The sequence below is a fragment of the Nasonia vitripennis genome (assembly GCF_009193385.2).
Source record: "Nasonia vitripennis strain AsymCx chromosome 1 unlocalized genomic scaffold, Nvit_psr_1.1 chr1_random0002, whole genome shotgun sequence".
Taxonomy (NCBI): domain Eukaryota; kingdom Metazoa; phylum Arthropoda; class Insecta; order Hymenoptera; family Pteromalidae; genus Nasonia; species Nasonia vitripennis.
Genome location: NW_022279588.1, coordinates 864544 through 883190, shown reverse-complemented (window position 1 = coordinate 883190; position 18647 = coordinate 864544). Strand labels below are relative to the sequence as shown.

Below are 18647 nucleotides of genomic sequence, written 5' to 3'. Positions count from 1 at the left end.
GCAGATAAGGGTGCACCACAACGACTGCACGCGGCAACGGATTCTATAGCGGACTTCGACAGAACTCCCCGTCCAAGATTACAAGCTTTTCACTGTTACGTATGGCATAGTTTGCGCTCACTACCTCCCTATACGGATTCTGCTCCAGCTCGCTACGGATAAAGAATAGTCATTTCCTCTCGGTTCTCACATTTTGCGCGAAAACGTCTACGTCGACGATGCCTTCGGCGGTGCCGATACTCTAGAGAGCGCCTTAAACTCTAGGGTTCAGCTCCAGCAGATTCTTGCTACTGCTGGCATGCAGCTGAGCCAATGGGCAGCTAACCACGCTAAGCAAAAAGGAAAAGTGGCGGAAATCGTTAACGAGGCAAGGTGTAATTTACGATTGTAAATTACTCTCTCTCTCTCTCTCTCTCTCTCCCTCTCTCTCTCTCTCTCTCTCTCTCTCTCTCTCTCTCTCTCTCCCTCTCTCTCTCTCTCTCTCTCTCTCTCTCTCTCTCTCTCTCTCTCTCTCTCTCTCTCTCTCTCTCTCTCTCTCTCTCTCTCTCTCTCTCTTGGTTTTAAGCTGAGGTGAAAATCAGCCATCCTCGCCCCCCCTCGCCCCCTCAGCCCCTCCTCAGCTCCCCTCAAAATAACGTTAGAATGTTTCAAAAAACGTATTATTTTTTACTCATAAGGACCCCCTTGCCCCCCCTCGTCGCCCTTTAATGACCCCCACATCCCCCCTTAGCCTCCCCTTAGTTTTGCTCTCTTCATTAGTGATACTTATCATTACATTAAAAATTCTATTTTTTGCACACCATCTATGAGGTAAATAGAAAAGCGCGTTTCTGTTTTCTCAGATGACTAATATTTTAATGTGTCTAATAGAATAGTATCTCATATTAATTTCAATCAGTACTGATGTATTTTATTCGTAAATTTGTAATACATTATTTATACGCTATGAAATGAATATGAGCGTTCGAAAACATTTATTGAAGCTTAAAAGAAAATGGCAAAAATTTATAATTAAAAAAAAACAAAAAAATATTGTCATCAGAGCTGGGGTTTCCCCAACATTTCATGAGATAAAATTTGGGAAAAATATTAAAATTATTTTAGTGAGGATTTTCAAACAAATAAGGAGAATAATGCTTTGCTTTATATAAAAAACATGTTATTAATGGAAGAAAGATTTTGTAAAGATTTTGGATTACCAGAACCAGATTTAAACTTAAAAAATAATGATATAAATGCAGAAAATATTATCTTCTATAGTAAAAATATTTTTGATAATATGTATAACCAGTTATACTCGGACCAATAATATATTTTTGATGAAATTATTAATAAAAATAATAAAATTTATTTCATAGATGGTCCAGGTGGCTCTGGTAAAACCTTTTTATATAAAATATTTTACATCTAAAGAAAAAAATATATTATTAAGGATTTGGACTGGTATAGCTTCTATTTTATCACCTAAAGGTATAACAAGTCATAGAACTTTCAGACTTCCTTTTGATTTAGACAATACAGACATTGGATTTTTGAAATTAGAATCAGATAAAACAAAATTAGAAGATGCAGATGTAATTATTTGGGATGAAGCTTCAATGATTCCAAAGAAAGATTTAGAGATAGTTGATAATACTTTGAGAGATGTATGTAATAATGATTCACCTTTTGGCGGAAAATTAATTATTTTAGGAGGTGATTTTCAACAAATATTACCAGTAATGAAACATGGTTTTAGAACTTCAATAATCAAAGACACAATAAAATATTCTACACTTTAGCCTCTTTTCCGTACAATGAAATTACACAAAAATATACGCTTAGAAAACAAAGAATTTTCATCGTTTTTGTTAGAAATCGGGGATGGAAAAATTAATCTTTTTAGAATACCAGATTCGTGGAAAACTAATGATATATGTTCAAAAATTTATAATAATATAAATGATTCTAACTGTAACGATAATTGCGTTATAGTAACTCCTTATAATGAAGATATTTATCATATTAATAATAAAATACAAAATTTAATTGATGGTGAAATGAAAACATATTATAGTATAGATTATGGAACCAAAAAATGAGTAGATCAAACTGATGAAAATATTTAATTAAATGTTCCTCCAGAAACATTAAACCAAATTAGAGAAGGTCTTCCGCCACATAAATTAAACTTGAAAATTAATGCAATAACAATGTTAATAAGAAATTTAAGTATTAGTGATGGCTTATGTAATGGAACACGATTAAAAATTACAAGACTTTTTAAATATAATATAGAAGCTAAAAATATAACCGGAGATAAAAGCGGAAAGTTTTTATACCTAGAATCGCACTTAATACTGAAGAATCATCTTCGTTACCATTCATTGTTTATAGAAAACAATTTCCCTGAATTTTAGCTTTTTCAATGACAATTAATAAATCTCAAGAACAAACTTTGATTATGTAAGTTTATATATTAGTGTTGGAATATGTGTACGATCTCCCCCGACACCGACGGCAGATCCCTCGCGTCGCAGCGACTCTAGAAGCGCTCGCCGCCAAAACCACGTGATACGGCGCTGAGCTCGGCGGCGCTCTCCGCTCGCCGCCTCACTCTCTACGAGATAGTCGAGCTGCACGCACGCCTTCGGCTCTTGTCCCGCTCTGTCTAAGTTTAACCTTTAATAATAAAGTTACGCTACGCTCTATTACTTGATACCCTGTCTTTGCTTCTTTATTTCGTGCAACCTTATCGCGTCCGGATCCTTATATACCGACAGGTTATGGGCCCAGCACGCTTCCACTGCGCGAATTAGTGAAAAGTGACACGAAAAAAAAAAAAAAAATAGAAGAAAAGCCAAGAGAAGTCGAGACGAGTTGACACCTGTACAAAGACACGAGAACGACCTAAGCCGAGAGACAAAAGAAGGAAGTCACGCAGCCAACAAGCAACACGCCCCGCTGTCCAGAGCCTGAAGGTCAGCACTCGATTCCCTGGTAAACGGTGAACCAAACAAAGGCAAAAGTCACGATGGCCGGAAAATCCTACAAATGGGCAAACCCGCAAACTGCACGTAAGTACGCATAAAAATAAAAACGTGCTTATGAAACTCGTGAAGTAAAATCAGCGGTACGCGAGTGTATAAGAAAAGTGAAGTGAAAAATAAAAATCGCGAGATAAAAAGCCGCATTAGAAAAGAAAAGGCGCGAAAATCGCGGAAAAGAGAAAGGCGCGAATCAGTGTTGCATCAGTTCGGCTTGTCAGAACTCGAAAATCCGAACGCGCTTAAACAAAGAAAGTCGACCAAAACAAAAACGCATTTCCGAGAAGTTCAAACGAACAGAAACGCGCGGTAAAAATTCCCGGTACGAAGCAACAGGCGAAAGAAAGGGGGGTTGCTAGGCAACCGAGCCAACATGGCCGCCTCATCTCTCTCCTGCACGTAAGCTATACGGAACGGAGGGAGAGCCGCCGTTGCCGCGCTCTCGGCTCACGACGACGACGCGCAAGTTCAGGCGCACGCAGAAAAAGACGACGCTAGTTTAACCTGGCTCGTAATAGGTTAACACGCGCGTGCATGAAAACGGAGGGAGAGTTGCGGTCATTACAACCACACGTAGCGGAAACGATACACGGACGCGCACGCATACATACGTGCACAAAAAGTTCGCGCTGAGTCAACTCAAACGTAAAGCGAAGTCAATACAAGATTGTGCGCAAGCGCACACGAATTCACGTGACCGCTCACTTGTTGCGCGGCAATTTTTGAATTTCTTAAACGCACACCTATGCATCTAGTGCAAGTCTGCCTGCATGCTGCACTGTTTACAGACACCGCGCAGGTGGGGCTGCTGATGCATGGGTAAACTAAGCAATCATTTAACGTATTAAACTAGCAGAAAATCATCTATAAAGAAATTTAACGCGATAAACGCGAACGTCGGCTTTCGCATCTAGTGTAAGTCTGCCTGCGAGCTGCACTGTTTACAGACACCGCGCAGGTGGGGCTGCTGGTGCGCGAGCTCACTCTGCAATAAATTAAGCGAAGAATTAATTCAACACAACGACTCTGGTTTATCAAAATAAATTAAGTTTGAATATTAATTACAAAATCTTTCGACAGCACGTAGCACAAGTACTGACTGGGATGACATACGCGCCAAGATTCTGGAGTACTACGACCTGAAGGACAAAGAACCAAATGAGAGTTTCTATCTTCAACTCTACGGCGGAGGCGTTTGGTTAATGAATTCTAGGGACGAAACACTCCAACTAGGTAATGAAGTAAAGTCATAAATAACAACATTTATATGTAAGTCTACACTTGTACGGAAAGTTTGACGGGCTACTAGCCAACGTAACGTACGACACGAAGTCTGTGTGGATCTGTGAGAGGTTTAACACGAACCCACGAATGTGACTTGGTACGTGCGCACGTACAGATACTTAGTCAGTGTCCCACGCTCAAAAACTAGACCCTCACACAGATCTGCCAAACCTGCTCTCGTGCTTAGTGGGTCTCGGACTGTGGGAGCCGTGCTTAGGCACACATTCCGCAAAAAGAGACTAAGTCGGTTTGGGAACTTTGTCGAAAAGTGACTGGACCGACAGCAAGGTGGCCCGATACTTGTGCACAAAGTATAGGGAGCTTTGCAGGGGTATCCTCTCAACCGCAGACTAACGTTTTTTGTATATTTACAGACATGAACATCCTCAGTTTGGAAGAAGCAGCCAGTTTGTTCAAGTCAATGAACTCAGGTAACACGAGTATAAATGACGCAAAATTGAAACAGATTAACATCACGCGAATGTACAAGTTAAAATTAGATTCGGAATTTGCCCCCTTTGAGGATTTCTTATTCTCAGAGCTAAAGTCGCGAAAACTGTTCTACGTCTTCGAAAAGAACAATCAAAGTCTGATCTGTCCAGATGAACTCGAACACGATAAGAATATCATACGCGAGATAATTCTGAACAGAATTGATGATAAGTATCACCTATACACGATGAACATAAAAGATCCAGTTGAATTACTGGATAAGATTAAAGAAATTAAAAAGAATGAATTGAGAATTAATGCTCATACAGCCCAGAAACGACTCTTCAACTTAAAGCTCAACAAAGATAAAGAAACGGCCTTTAACTTCTGCTTGAGGTTTGAAGACCTCGTAAGAAAGTATGAAAGTAATGAAGGCATAGAAAAAATGAGCGATACGGCAAAGAAAAGTCTACTGTTCAACGCAGTAGAGCAAGCCTACCCAGAGATCATTACGGCAGAGAACGTTGCAAGCCATGGTACGGGTAGGAAATATACTTACAATGAACTAAAAGATTTAATTTTCCAGATTGACAACTCGAAGCAGAGAACCCCAGAAAAATCAGCCCTGCTCGGATTCGCAGAGGAAAGAAACCGTTCCTCTGATGAAAGACCCAAAAGTAGGGAAAGGCCCAACAAACGGTGCGAGCGATGTGGTAGCACGGCGCACTTGTCCAAGGACTGCAAGCACGACGAGCCTAAGTGCTTTAACTGCAATAAGTTCGGGCACATCGCCGTAGACTGCAGTGAACCACGGAAAGGGCCACCACGAAAGAGAGCGACTGATCGCAACAGAAGTATCTCTCCAAAGAGAAAGCAGAGGAGAGAGCATAGCAGATCTCGATCAAAGTCACCTTTCAGACGACCTGGCACTCCTGCAAAAGAATAACTAAGGGTCAGCCTGGAAACGATGTCGAGGACAATCGGGAGGGAGTGTTGGAATATGTGTACGATCTCCCCCGACACCGACGGCAGATCCCTCGCGTCGCAGCGACTCTAGAAGCGCTCGCCGCCAAAACCACGTGATACGGCGCTGAGCTCGGCGGCGCTCTCCGCTCGCCGCCTCACTCTCTACGAGATAGTCGAGCTGCACGCACGCCTTCGGCTCTTGTCCCGCTCTGTCTAAGTTTAACCTTTAATAATAAAGTTACGCTACGCTCTATTACTTGATACCCTGTCTTTGCTTCTTTATTTCGTGCAACCTTATCGCGTCCGGATCCTTATATACCGACAATTAGAAGACCATTATTTTCTCATGGACGTTGTTTTATCACGATGTAAAAATTAAAAAATATATATATATACAAAATGAATTATCTGATAAAGAAGAAATTAATAATATTGTTTGGGAAGAAATTTTTAACAATTAATTAACTTTGATAAAATTATAAAATTGTCATTTTCCATTGTATTATTTTCACTATTTTTCCAGATATTTGAGTTTACGTTTTTAAAATTCATTTATTTAAAATGGAGTGGGATCCGAGAATAGGTGCTTACGTTGATGTAAATAACATGGAAGATGCAAGATATTTACAAGAATTAAATAGACAAATAGAAGAAGCGAGTAACGATGAGTATATTAATTATATGATTAAAGAAGACCCAAAAAACGAAATAATAGAGTTAAATACTATGATTAAAGAACATAAGCATAATTACGAACAATTTATATACTTTGAGTCATTAGCATTGGTACCTAATATCATTGTGGATTAGGCCTATTGGGGAAACCACATCTCTGTTTACAAATAATGTTACAAAATTTATAAAAAAAAGCTATTTTTATTTCATGAAACTTACATGTAAGCTTGTATAATTTTGAATAAAAAATGCTAAAAGTATTAAATATTTACGAATAAAATACATAGTAGCCTTATTCAAATTTCTATGAGATAATTAATATAAATTAAAATTTTTAAATCAAATAAATTCAGACATAATATTACTGTAAACAGAGAAAAAACGCGCCTTTCTATTGACTTCATAGGTGGTGTGGAAAAAATAGATATAGGAACATACTTTATTTATTACCTATTATTTGATTATTCAAATAAATATCTCATAAATTAATGTTAAAAGTAATGGGGGTTGGCGAGCGGAGAGAGCAGGGGGAACCCCCCTAGTGTATATATATATATATATATATATATATATATATATATATATATATATATATATATATATATATATAGAAAAGAGGCTTTTTTGTCAGCATAAGTCCTGATTTACTGATTTATATCATACATATGTATGTTATTGGATATATACAGATAAATATATTATATCATTTTTAATGTTGTAGTCTCCTTAAAGATAGAAAAATTTATGTTTCTTATGCCAAACGGATAAGTTTAAAGAACAAACCTAAGACGAAACGCAAATATAAATTATTTTTAAAGGTGCTATTATTTGAACGGTAGCACTGGAAATGGAATAATTAATGTTAAATTAATTATCGTTATAATTTTGTTAAAAAATTATAACGATAATTAATTTAACCTAGAAAAAAAATTATAATACATTATAATATATAATGCAATATAGTAACGATACATTAATTTTTTTCTGGCTTCCAGGAACGTGTGGTTCGAGATTATGAACTGGAGAGTGTCGGAAGAAGTCTCCATGTCAGACCACCAACATATCGTGTTCAGACTTGTCGGACAAAGTACGCTCGATCAACTCATGAGGAACACTAGGAAAACAAACTGAGTAGGCTACAGAGAAGAACTTAAGGCTAAGGTCGGTCGCTTCCCTGCCACGTACAATACGGCGGAGGACATTGTTCACTGCAGTAGGATCCTAAGGGACATAATAATAAGTTCTTACGAGAACAATTGTAAACTTAGGCCAAAGAGGCCATCGAAGGGCGCTCCCTGGTAGAATAAGTCACTAGAGAAACGCAGGAAGAAAGTAAGGCGGCTATACAACCGGTCCAAGAACACAGAGTGACAAGGAACAACGGGGTATATAAAGCGGAGCAAAAAGAATATAAGAAGGAGATCGAAAAGGCTGGGGTAGAGGGTTGAAAGCGACACCGCAAAAGCCGAAGCACGCTATCAGACACGACCAGGCTATGCAGTGTCCTGCAACACCCGAAGAAGCCATTGACAGACTCGACTATAGGGACGTTTGAGCCCTACAAGGCGGCAGGTCCGGACGGCATTTTCCCGGCTCTGCTGCAACAGGGCATGGACGTATTATTCCCAGCCTTGAAGAAATTGTACCGAGCTTGTCTGGTACTATGATATGTGCTAGAAGAATGAGGTCAGACGAGTGTGGCTTTCCTGATCAAACCAGGTAAGACACAATACACAGTCGCAAGGGACTTCAGGCGAATCAGCATGACCTCGTTTTTACTCAAAACCCTAAAAAGGCTGGATGACAGATATATCAAGGAGTCATCACTTGTAGGAGCGCCGCTGCACAGCAAGCAGCATGCCTACCAGACAGGAAAGTCAGTAGACACAGCGCTGGTGGACGTGGTTACCTTCATTCAAAAAGGCATTAAAAACAGGGGTTTGGTATTGGTGGCTTTCCTAGACATCGAGGGGGCTTCCAATTACACGACCGGCGAGGCGATTTCGGCAGACATGGAGGAGCACGCAATACCAGCAACTGTCGCCAGGTGAATCAGCTTTATTCTGAGGACCAGGACGATAGTGGCTATCTGGGGAGCGTACTCTTGTAAAGGAGTGGTGAGGAAGGGATGCCCACAAGGAAGGGTGTTGTCACCGACACTATGGTGCCTGTACGATGCTAGTATAAACGCACAGGCATATGCAGACGACATCGTCATTCCGATTAGGGGAGACGACGAGGACGTGCAGGTCTAATGCAGTTCGCACTAGGCCTGCTGGAGAAATGGTGTAATAAAGTAAAACTGGGTGGTTAACCATAACAAAGTTAGTATCATGCTGTGTACAAACAGGTATAAAACCAAGCCGATGGAAGGGCTTTAACTCCGTGGTGTTCCCCTGAAATTGGTAAAGGAAGTCAAATACCTGGGAGTCACGATCGACGCCAGGCTCAATTGGGGGAAACTGTTACGTCCTAAGACGTATTGTAATGTTTAGCAATAAGCCCGTAAGCACAAAAATAATGAGTGCGTACAATAAGTAGCTCAGCGGAGTTAACGAATACACCCGATTACGAGGCGTACTTTGTTTATTGGTGGACAACTGAAATTTTCTTTTTATGTATTAGAACGTCATACAAACACCATCAGTACAATAAAACGGGCATGACAAGTTACGTAGTAATTATCTCGAGAGTTGCTCCTTGCTTCATTACGATTAAATATGATAAACTTGACTTTGTTTCATTGATCTCAGTTCTTTCCTATCTGTAATTTCGTTGCGGAATATATCAAACTTGCCTACCCTTTTACTTTTTCAAAAGTTAATTTTTTTTATTATTGATTAATTTCCGATTTAGCCCTTACGAGTAGTCTAGGAAATATACCTCATTCTAGTCACTTCCTGTTCATTTTTTGTATATTTCCGGTTCATTGTCGCTCATTTTTGGTCACTTCTGAGTTATTTTGTATTTTTTCCGATTACTTTCGGTTAATCGCCGGTTCACTACTAGTCTACTTCCGGTCTACTTCTGGTCGACTTTCGGTTTACTTTCGGTCAACTTTTGGTTTACCCTAATATCTAAGGAGGTGTAGTTTCGGGGATAAAGTAAACTTATAAACGAAGGGTACCAACGACCACACATTTTAATATAATAGTGGAAGTAAATAAAGATGATAATATAATAGAGGATAATTTATCCTGCTGACGTTTTAAAGGCTCAAGTCTTTCTTTTCAAGGCAAACTGCAATAAATAACATATATGTTGTTATTACAAAATGTTTGGAGTACAAACAAAATTTCCTCTCTACTTGCAAAAACACACATCCATTTTTTCATACATTTTTCACCCCATCCACCACAAAACTTTAATAAACTAAATATAAGATTTTTTACGTATTTTAATATACAAATCAAATAAAAACTCTATTATACCTATTAGTGCAAAAGTAGCTCAGTCAGTAGGATAGCTGGATTACCACGCTAAGGACCCGTATTCCAATTTCGGTAAAGAAATTTTTTAATATTTTTACTGCTTTATGGTTTTTAGATTTTTAATAATTAAACACTGTCATAATTATTTTTGTAATAGTATAACAATTTTTGGCAATTAATTTATTCGCAGCAAATCTACAAGTGTATTATCAATCGATAAATCGCGCCAAATAATCACTCGATAAATCATTTGATAAATCACTTGACAAATCAGTTGTTTAATCACGTGATTAATTGAATGATTTTTTGCGCAAGGGAACAGTCATAAAGCCTAATATAATGTCACGGGGCAACTGGGCTTTAGCGCGACAGCCGCGAAGATGCTGTCGCGTCAACGAGGAGTATTACTCACTCTTTTATCTCCGCACGGCTATCCCTCGATGATGCTGAAGTCGGCGACGGACGTTAGCCGTCGGTGCAATGCCGACTCCGTACTATGCAGCCGGGTTGCCTCGGTGTACAACTGCGCGGCGTGCGAAGCTCGCTGCGCTTTCTTCGCGTATAGAGTCTCCGGCCAGGCGCGCACTCTGTAGCCGCGCCGCGATGAAACCGGCTTTACTCTACCGGGTTCGCCGGAAGGACGCAATAAGTTTACGGAAGAAATAGACATGCGTTCGTGTTCAAAAGTAAGATGTCTATATTCACTCAATACAATGTAACGCGTGTCGCGAGAGGACGAGTTCGCACTCGCGGCTCGCACTGGAGACGAGCCGACGACTCGGTGGCAGCGAGCCTCGGCCTCGGCGTCGGCAGCCGATTCGGTGATCTATAAATCGCGCAGTAGCTAATGTTACGGACTTACAGTTTCGACGCGCGCGTTGGTTGCTCGGTCGCCGCGTATGATCGCTGCCGACGAGGAAAAGTCCTGGATAGCCAGGAGGCGTCCCTCCTGGCTGAAACAGTGACGTGCAGGGGTACCCCGGGTGCTCGAGGTGATGGTGGCTCGGGTGTTCTCCTCCAGCGGATGGTCCTGGTTGTCACTGCTCTCTCTTCTCGGAGGCACGGGAAATCGCGGGTGGTATACCGGTAAAAAGTCGCACATCTAGACTGTCCTAGCGCTTTTGCCTATCTGTCTCGCGCGCTGATTTCGCGCGCGCTTCCCGAGTACCGCCGAACTGGCAACATCACCCTCACGCATGAAATGGTCGCGCGACGCGACGAGCGCGCGAAATACGAATTCGCGTTCGCTCGTCACAATAATTAAACATAACGGAAGATATCAATTATCATTCTCATTTTACGCCCATTATTTAATTTAATTGGGTTTTACAAAACATTCAACATTACGTTTTTGTTCAAATTCATACTAGTTAAATATAAATATGCAACAAACATTATTTTCTTTCTAAAATCATTTTTAGGGGCTGACTCATAGTTAAAGTCCATTGAATACAAAAAACATTTATTTAACCTCATAGATAATAATTAGTATGAATAGAATTGTAGAAATGGAATGTATTATCATTATATTGTGTGAGTTGGTCTGCACAGCTTCTTCAGAAAAGTATATCTTATAAATAAACCATAAATAAAAGAAGCTTACTTCTTGACTACTACAGTTCTGATCCAAGCTCTTTAAATAGTGCATGCATAACATTCAGAATAAATAGTGAAATAGGCAAAGTGATAAGACATGTAAAGAAAATCGGATAAGTGAACTGGCTACTAATGCGGCGGTGGGGCAAAATAATATAACTTTTTAAATATTGTATTTTGGGGAGGGAATAAAAACCGCTGCCAATTCTTTGGGACGTAATTGCACGTAAATTTGGCACGTATTTTATTTTTAGCTCGAAAACTAGTCAACAAAACAGTTTAAAATTTGAACAGCAAATAGATATTATCGTTTTCAATGTCATACATTTTTTTAAAACGTTTGACAAGTTTGTTTTAGAAATATTAATTTTTTTTTAAATCGTCTTTTTTATCATAAAAATTGAACGGAACAGTCAATCTGGATAATCTTGCGGAAAAAAGTAGGCAATTTTATGCTCTTTTAGATACGCTGTTGTTAAATATATTGTATAAATTATTTCATCAAAAAAAAGCAAAAATATTTTTTCAAAAATCGTAAAATGGCTATAACATGGCCATAAAACGGTCAGAATCATAAAAAAAAATAATCAGAAAACATACATGTGCAAATGCAGAAAAAAACCGGATACTCTTAAGGGTCTGAGTGAACCAAGTTAAAATTTGAGGGTACTCCTACCCGATCAACTTTTTTGGGTTTCTTAGGCCACCTAGAACACGAAAAACCTTGGGTTCCCGCGATTTCGAAATACTTATTTATTTGACGGGCAATTTAAATTCTCTTATGGGAATTCAACTTGGAAAAAATAAACGAAAATTAGCCAGCAAAATATCATGAAAACTTGAATTTTTAACAAAAATCAACGATTTTTCCCATTTTTTAACTTATTATAGCAAAAGTAAAAGAAAAGAGCTTTAATTTATTGGCTGAATGGTTAAAATTCACCGCTCGGATCAAAAGTTATAAGAATTTTAAAAATGGGAAAAATCGTTGATTTTCGTAAAAAATCCAAGTTTTCGTGATTTTTCGCTATTTTTAAGCGTAGACAACTTTCTACCTAGGCAATTATTTTTAACTCACCAGCCCTCAAATTAAAACTCTTTTCTAATACTTCGATCCTAGTAATACTCATTTTTGGATTGCGCCTTTAAATACTGAGTGGGTAAAGTTGAACTATGGCTAATTTTCGTTTATTTTTTCCAAGTTGAATTCCCATAAGAGAATTTAAATTGCCCGTCAAATAAATAAGTATTTCGAAATCGCGGGAACCCAAGGTTTTTCGTGTTCTGGGTAGCCTAAGAAACCCAAAAAAGTTGATCTGGTAGGTGTGCCCTTAAATTTCAATTTTGTTCACTCAAACCCCCAAAAGTGACCGGTTTATTCTGGATTTACACATGTGCATGTCAAATTATATTAGGGTCGGTCGCGTTTTTCTAGAATCATAACAGTATACGTACATACACACACACATTTATTCACACAGACATTTTCTAAAAACGCATGATTCAAACTCTAAACACCTTCAAATGCGTTTATACGAAGTTTTAGCGAAACTTAAAATTTTACTATTACAAAGCTTCCTTTAGGAGGAAGCAAAAAGGATATCGTTAATCAATCACGATTATAAAAGAGATATATTATTTATCTTTGTTTGTCAAAGCATATATGAATAATTATTGTATCAGAATACATACCTCTCCATTTTCCGGAGGATCGCCATTTCCAAAGGTGGATGTAATTACAAGCAGCAAAGCCTCGTGTTCAATGTTAGTAATATCATAATCTGCCATGCTTAAAACCTAGAAAACATATTATAATTATTCCGTTCATCTCAAAAATGGTAAGTATGACACTTTCTAAGTCATAAATTTTGGGTCTTTCGAATTCAACAATTTATCATTCATGATTTCATTTAAAGTAAAGTGTACATTAGCCAGTAAAGAATTTAATATTCGTAGTAAGTAGACTAAGCACAATATGCTCATATTTGGAGATTTTGTCGAAACGATTTCATTGAAGAAAATATTATCGACGGAGATTTGGTCGAAAACTTTTTGGTCGAACGGAGATTTGATCGAAAACTTTTTGGTCGAACGGAGATTTGATCGAAGACTTTTTGATTGAACGGACCCTGGCGCAAAAAATCACTCTATTTATCAAGTGATTTTTGGAGTGAATTATCAAGTGATTATCGAATGATTTATCACGTGACGTTTTAGCGCTATACATATATCACTCGATGAATCACTCGATAAATCACTCATCAAATTTTTGTATTTAACGTAAGTAACAGAAATTAATGTTATTGCATAACTAAAAGTATTGCAGAAACGTTTATTTCCTAGGAATCTAAAGAACGTGATACAATATATATATATATATATATATATATAAACGTGGCCGAGACTTCGATCTGGATCCTCAGCGTAGTAGTCTAATATCATACAACTGAGCTATTTTTCGCTCATACATCACTTGAGTTTAAGTGGGTTGCTTATTTTCAAATGAATAAAATACCTTTTAATTAATGTTTTATTTATCGTTATTCTATAGTTATTGTAATATGTCTACCTTAAATAAAAACATTAAGATATGCGTTATTAGTTACTTAATTTCATACATAATCTGCGTGCCCATTGAAAATAATGGGACAGTTAACATAGTTTATCAGTTAATTTCATATAGTATGTAACACGGCGAAATTTCGCCGTGCAACAACGAGGTTCAGAGCGGTCGGGGTAGAGCATCTCAAGTGTAAATGAAAGCTGTGTAAATGAAAGTGAGAGAGTGCATGTGAGTAATTTCTTTGTTTATTTTTCCGAGTAAACGACGAGAGACGGAGCAGTGGCAGCAACGGACAAATAGTACAACGAACGTCGCCGACTTGCAAGTGAGAGACGCGAGGAGACGACAAGCAATGTTGGCGCAGCAGCAGCAAGCATTCATCTCGACAGGGCGTTCAAGTCAGCGTCGCGTACCGTAAGACAGCCGATCCAGGTGGCAGAGTCCTTCGTGGGATCAGCTTACGTGAGAGTCTGATGCAGCAGGACCATCGTGATAGCAGCTTGCCTGCACAAACGTCAGGAGTAATAACGACAGCATCTCGCATTCGTAGTGACAGATGCCATTCGATTCAAGGGCCCTGACTCCCCCCGGGACGGAGCAATGTGTCCGCGGGGATATCTGTGCGCATGCGTGACTGCGCGACGCGGCTAGGGAGAGCAGAGTGGTGTCCACGAGCAGCGAGCGCTCGGGCCGGCACTCGCCTGCCCCGACTGCTCCTGAACGGATGTGTTCCTGGTACTTCAGCTTCGCTGACGATCTTTGGTAGCTTCGCTCTCGAGAAGATTTTCTTTGTAAGGTTAGTGAATCGTTTTCTTTCTCCGGTCAAATCCATCTCGCGGGTGACAAGCAGTTCCACGTTTCGGTTTCGTAAACAATTCTGGTTATCTCGCTTGTGCGCTGATTATCTTGGGATCGCTGTCTTTCTCTTTACCTTTGTGAAATACGGGTTTTCTCATCGCGTAACAATAAATCGTATAAATAATAATTTAGTGCAAATCGTAAAAATAAGGATTTAGCGGAAACTGTAGAATAATACTTGGCGCCGGCATCTTGACGCACGAGGCGTAAGGTGGTCGGGCAATCTTAGGATAATAAGTCGTTCTGGCGTTTGTGAAATTCGCGTTCGCCAAAAGTATGAGAATGAGTGCATAACGAAGTATTTTATTGAGTTAGTGCATAAAAATATTGCTATATCATCTTTATATTTGTTTTAATATGTTACTGATATGTATACGTGCATTGTCCGCATGCACGAAAATATGTATTAATAGTGAGCGCAGCGGCTTTATTTATATTAGTCGGTCTGTACTCTTTAAAACAATAAAATCAGTAGAGCCTGCAAATTAGAGTGAAAAATCATGCAGCATTATCAGATAATGTAGTTTCTGAATATTTATCTTAGTTTATCTTAGTAACAGTCGCTGCTAACTATTTGACACGCGGTGAATGCAATATATATATATATATATATATATATATATATATATATATATATATATATAATATTATAAACACACTATACCCTAATAGCACAAAACGTTTTAAAATGATTTAAATACGTGTAGCTTCTAAATGTTGATACTTTTGTGAATGTTGGCTTAAGCAATGTTTTATTAACGTTTGAAAAAATGTTAGAATTATAACATAGGATGAAATATCGATGGTATCTAGACATGCTTTCAAAGCAATAGATACATTTTTACCAGATTTGTACATTAATAACAATTCTTTCAGAGGGAAAATGATCGTTCCGTCTTGTGATTTTAGACAAACACTTCCTATACTACGTCATGGCAATCAAACAAAAATAATGAAGTTATGTGTAAAAAGAAGTAAATTATGAATATCTTTCATAAAATTATCATTAAATAAAAATTTAAGATTATAAAATAAAGATCTTGAATTTAAAAATTGGGTTCTTGATGTAGGAGAAAATAAAAATGTAACAAAATTTAAATTACAAAATAACGTTAGAAGAATTCAATAAAAATTCATTCGTTATAATGATTTCATAGAAATTTTGGACATCAAATTGATCCAAATGATTTACCGTTGAAAAAAAGTTATTTTATTACCTTTAATATCTGATATATTAAAAATTAATAAAAATATAGTTGAAAAAATTGTTGAAAAGAGTTTTGTATTTTATAGTGTAATGCGCGGTCACATCTACACTATATTAAAATTTTGTATTTGATCGATTTTGTAAAAACCCTCTAAAACTCGTAAAAAAATTAAATCTATTTTACGGTAGAAATGTTCTTTGAACTTAAATCATTCAGGTTACCAAAAAAAGAATCAAACGTATCAAATTTCAATTACTTTTTAGCAACAAAAGAACTTTAAAAATATCCGTTCGCCCGCCCGGAATTTTTTTGCATTTATTCCACATAACTTGATCTATTTTATGAATAAAAACTATTTAGTGGTATGGATATGATATACATATAATAAAAATATATATATTCCTACCAAAAAACATTTTCAAGATTTAGTCCAGGTAGATTGGAAGCTGTAAAAACAAATGAAAACAAATTATATTTGGTCTATTTTGTAAAAACCTTCCAAAACTCGTAAAAAAATTGAATTTATTTTAGGATAGAAATGTTCTTTTAACGTACATCATTCAGGTTACCGAAAAAAAAAATGTCAAATGTATCTGTAATGTATGTACATGTGTGTGTGCGAAATAATAGCGAGAGACGTATTTGTGTACTGTTACGTTCGAGTGGCCGCACACAGCGAATACTCGCACGATAGAAATAATTTCAAATTCCGAGTCGATGAGACCTTTTATTTAGCGCAGTCCGCTCACGCCATACCGCCTAGGGAAAAGGTAAAGAAGCGTGCGACTTGACCTGTAGCTCGGCTGACTGTGCGATAGTGATAGCTCACGGAATAACGAAACTCAGAGTGACTTCTAAATGTATTGGACTAGCTAGGTTTAAACACTATGTACTGACACAATAACGTTGCATGCGACACTGACGTGAATTTGAGAAGATTGATAGGAGAAACGACTTACCTTGACGAAGCTGACTTGTAGTTACCGATAGGGTGGCTCGCTCTCGTTCGGATCGCTCGTTCGGATCCCCCCCGGAAGGGCGCGGAGTTTATTCAACTCGTCCGATTATAAATGGTATAAGATACAAGTCCTCGACTGAGTACAACTCGTGTCTGAGGTAGAAATATGACTATGTCCACAAACTTGGCGAACGCTCTGACTCTATGTTCGTTTACAGAAAAATAGTTTAAGTCGCGAGTCGGGCAGAGCTTCGCCCTACCAGTAAGAACTCCGGGTTACGAAAGAATACTCCTCTTTGCTCTCCATTGGTATTTATAAGGATGAGGGTAATGCATAAGCATAGGGAAGGTTCTGGCCAATCAGGATTTAGGGAGGGTGTATGCCTTAGTAGGGATGGGCGCCCCTTTTATTAATCAGTATCCCTCAGTGCGCGGCCTCTAGTCTGGCCAGCTGTCATGGTTTTCTTTATTGTAATTTTCCTCATTATCGTATCGATTTCCACTTATTTGGGTCGTATGTCTGAGATTTATGGCCTCCTTATTGTCCGGTAGCTCTGGGGTGTCTCCCCTTGTTTGACCTAGTTTATTTAGGATCGTTGTCCTTTCATCTGCCACCGCGCGTGTCAGTTGCTTGGTTGTTTTGTCGTGCTCTATGTTGCCGACCGTTGTTGTTTCGTTGGCCTCTGTTATGCCTGCCGAGGAATATTCCCAATTACTGTGGTGAGGTACTTTCGTTGGTTGAACGTGTTATCCGCGTGTGCGTTGACCGGCCAGTCTAGGTCATAGTAGGTTGACGTGACAGTACATAGAGCGATATTTACGCCGAGACGAGAGTTCAGGAGCCAGTCTATCGTGAGCAGCTCGAGGCTCGACATCTATTATATTTACATACTCAATAAACCACTTCCTTAAGTCGTACGACGAGTGAGTTATTCTAATACCTCTATATCCCAAATATTACAGTATCAAATTTCAATTAGTTTTTAGGAATAAAAGAACTTAAAAAATAACCGTCTGTCTGTTCGTCCGAATTTTTTTTGCACGTATTTAAAAAAAACTTGATATATTTTATGAATAAAAACTATTTAATGATATAGACAGGTACATATAATAAAAATATAGATTCCTACTAAAAAAAACATTTTCAAGAATAGGTCCAGGTAGATTGGAAGCAGTGAAAACAATTAAAAAAAAAATAGATATAAATAATGTATTTGTTTTTATATTTTTGACGTATATTATGAAAAGGAATGCTGCAAATAATTATTTGTGCAGATATAATCTTTTTTTATTAAGTTATGTGTATGTGAATATGAAATGACGAATGCTATATGGTTTCATGCATACAAAATGTAATCTGCACTTTTGGTCGAGATCTAAGGGTTGCTGCAAATAATTTGATTGACATCGAACATAAATACACATAAAAACTTTACTCAAACATATTTTTCTACTCGGAAAAATTCTACACGGATATTTTCTACACCGATTTTTTATTATTTTACTACACTGCAAAGCTGTATACAGAATCACATAACCTATTGTCAGATGAATTTTACAACAATAGGTTTTACCCTTGTGTAGAGTTTCGCAGTGTAGTAAAATAATAAAAAATAGGTGTAAAGAATATCCATGTAGAAAATATCTGTG

The 18647-nt window shown here is 37.9% G+C and overlaps 2 protein-coding genes across 13 annotated transcripts in view; one reads left to right on the top strand and one right to left on the bottom strand.

Moving 5' to 3' along the window:
• The window catches only part of Nos (nitric oxide synthase), a 1339001-nt gene that overhangs the window by 620297 nt on the left and 700057 nt on the right, over nucleotides 1–18647 (bottom strand). For all 12 annotated transcript variants that reach the window (XM_032601207.1, XM_031933451.2, XM_032601209.1 and 9 more), the window contains 1 exon segment: nucleotides 13103–13207. In XM_032601207.1, coding sequence (XP_032457098.1) covers nucleotides 13103–13207 — 105 coding nt within the window.
• Nucleotides 2467–5969, top strand: LOC116416094. Its single transcript, XM_031922665.1, has 3 exons — nucleotides 2467–3056; nucleotides 4107–4259; nucleotides 4685–5969. Exons 1-3 carry the CDS (start codon nucleotides 3014–3016, stop codon nucleotides 5686–5688), a joined length of 1200 nt encoding a protein of 399 aa, XP_031778525.1. The 5' UTR covers nucleotides 2467–3013; the 3' UTR covers nucleotides 5689–5969.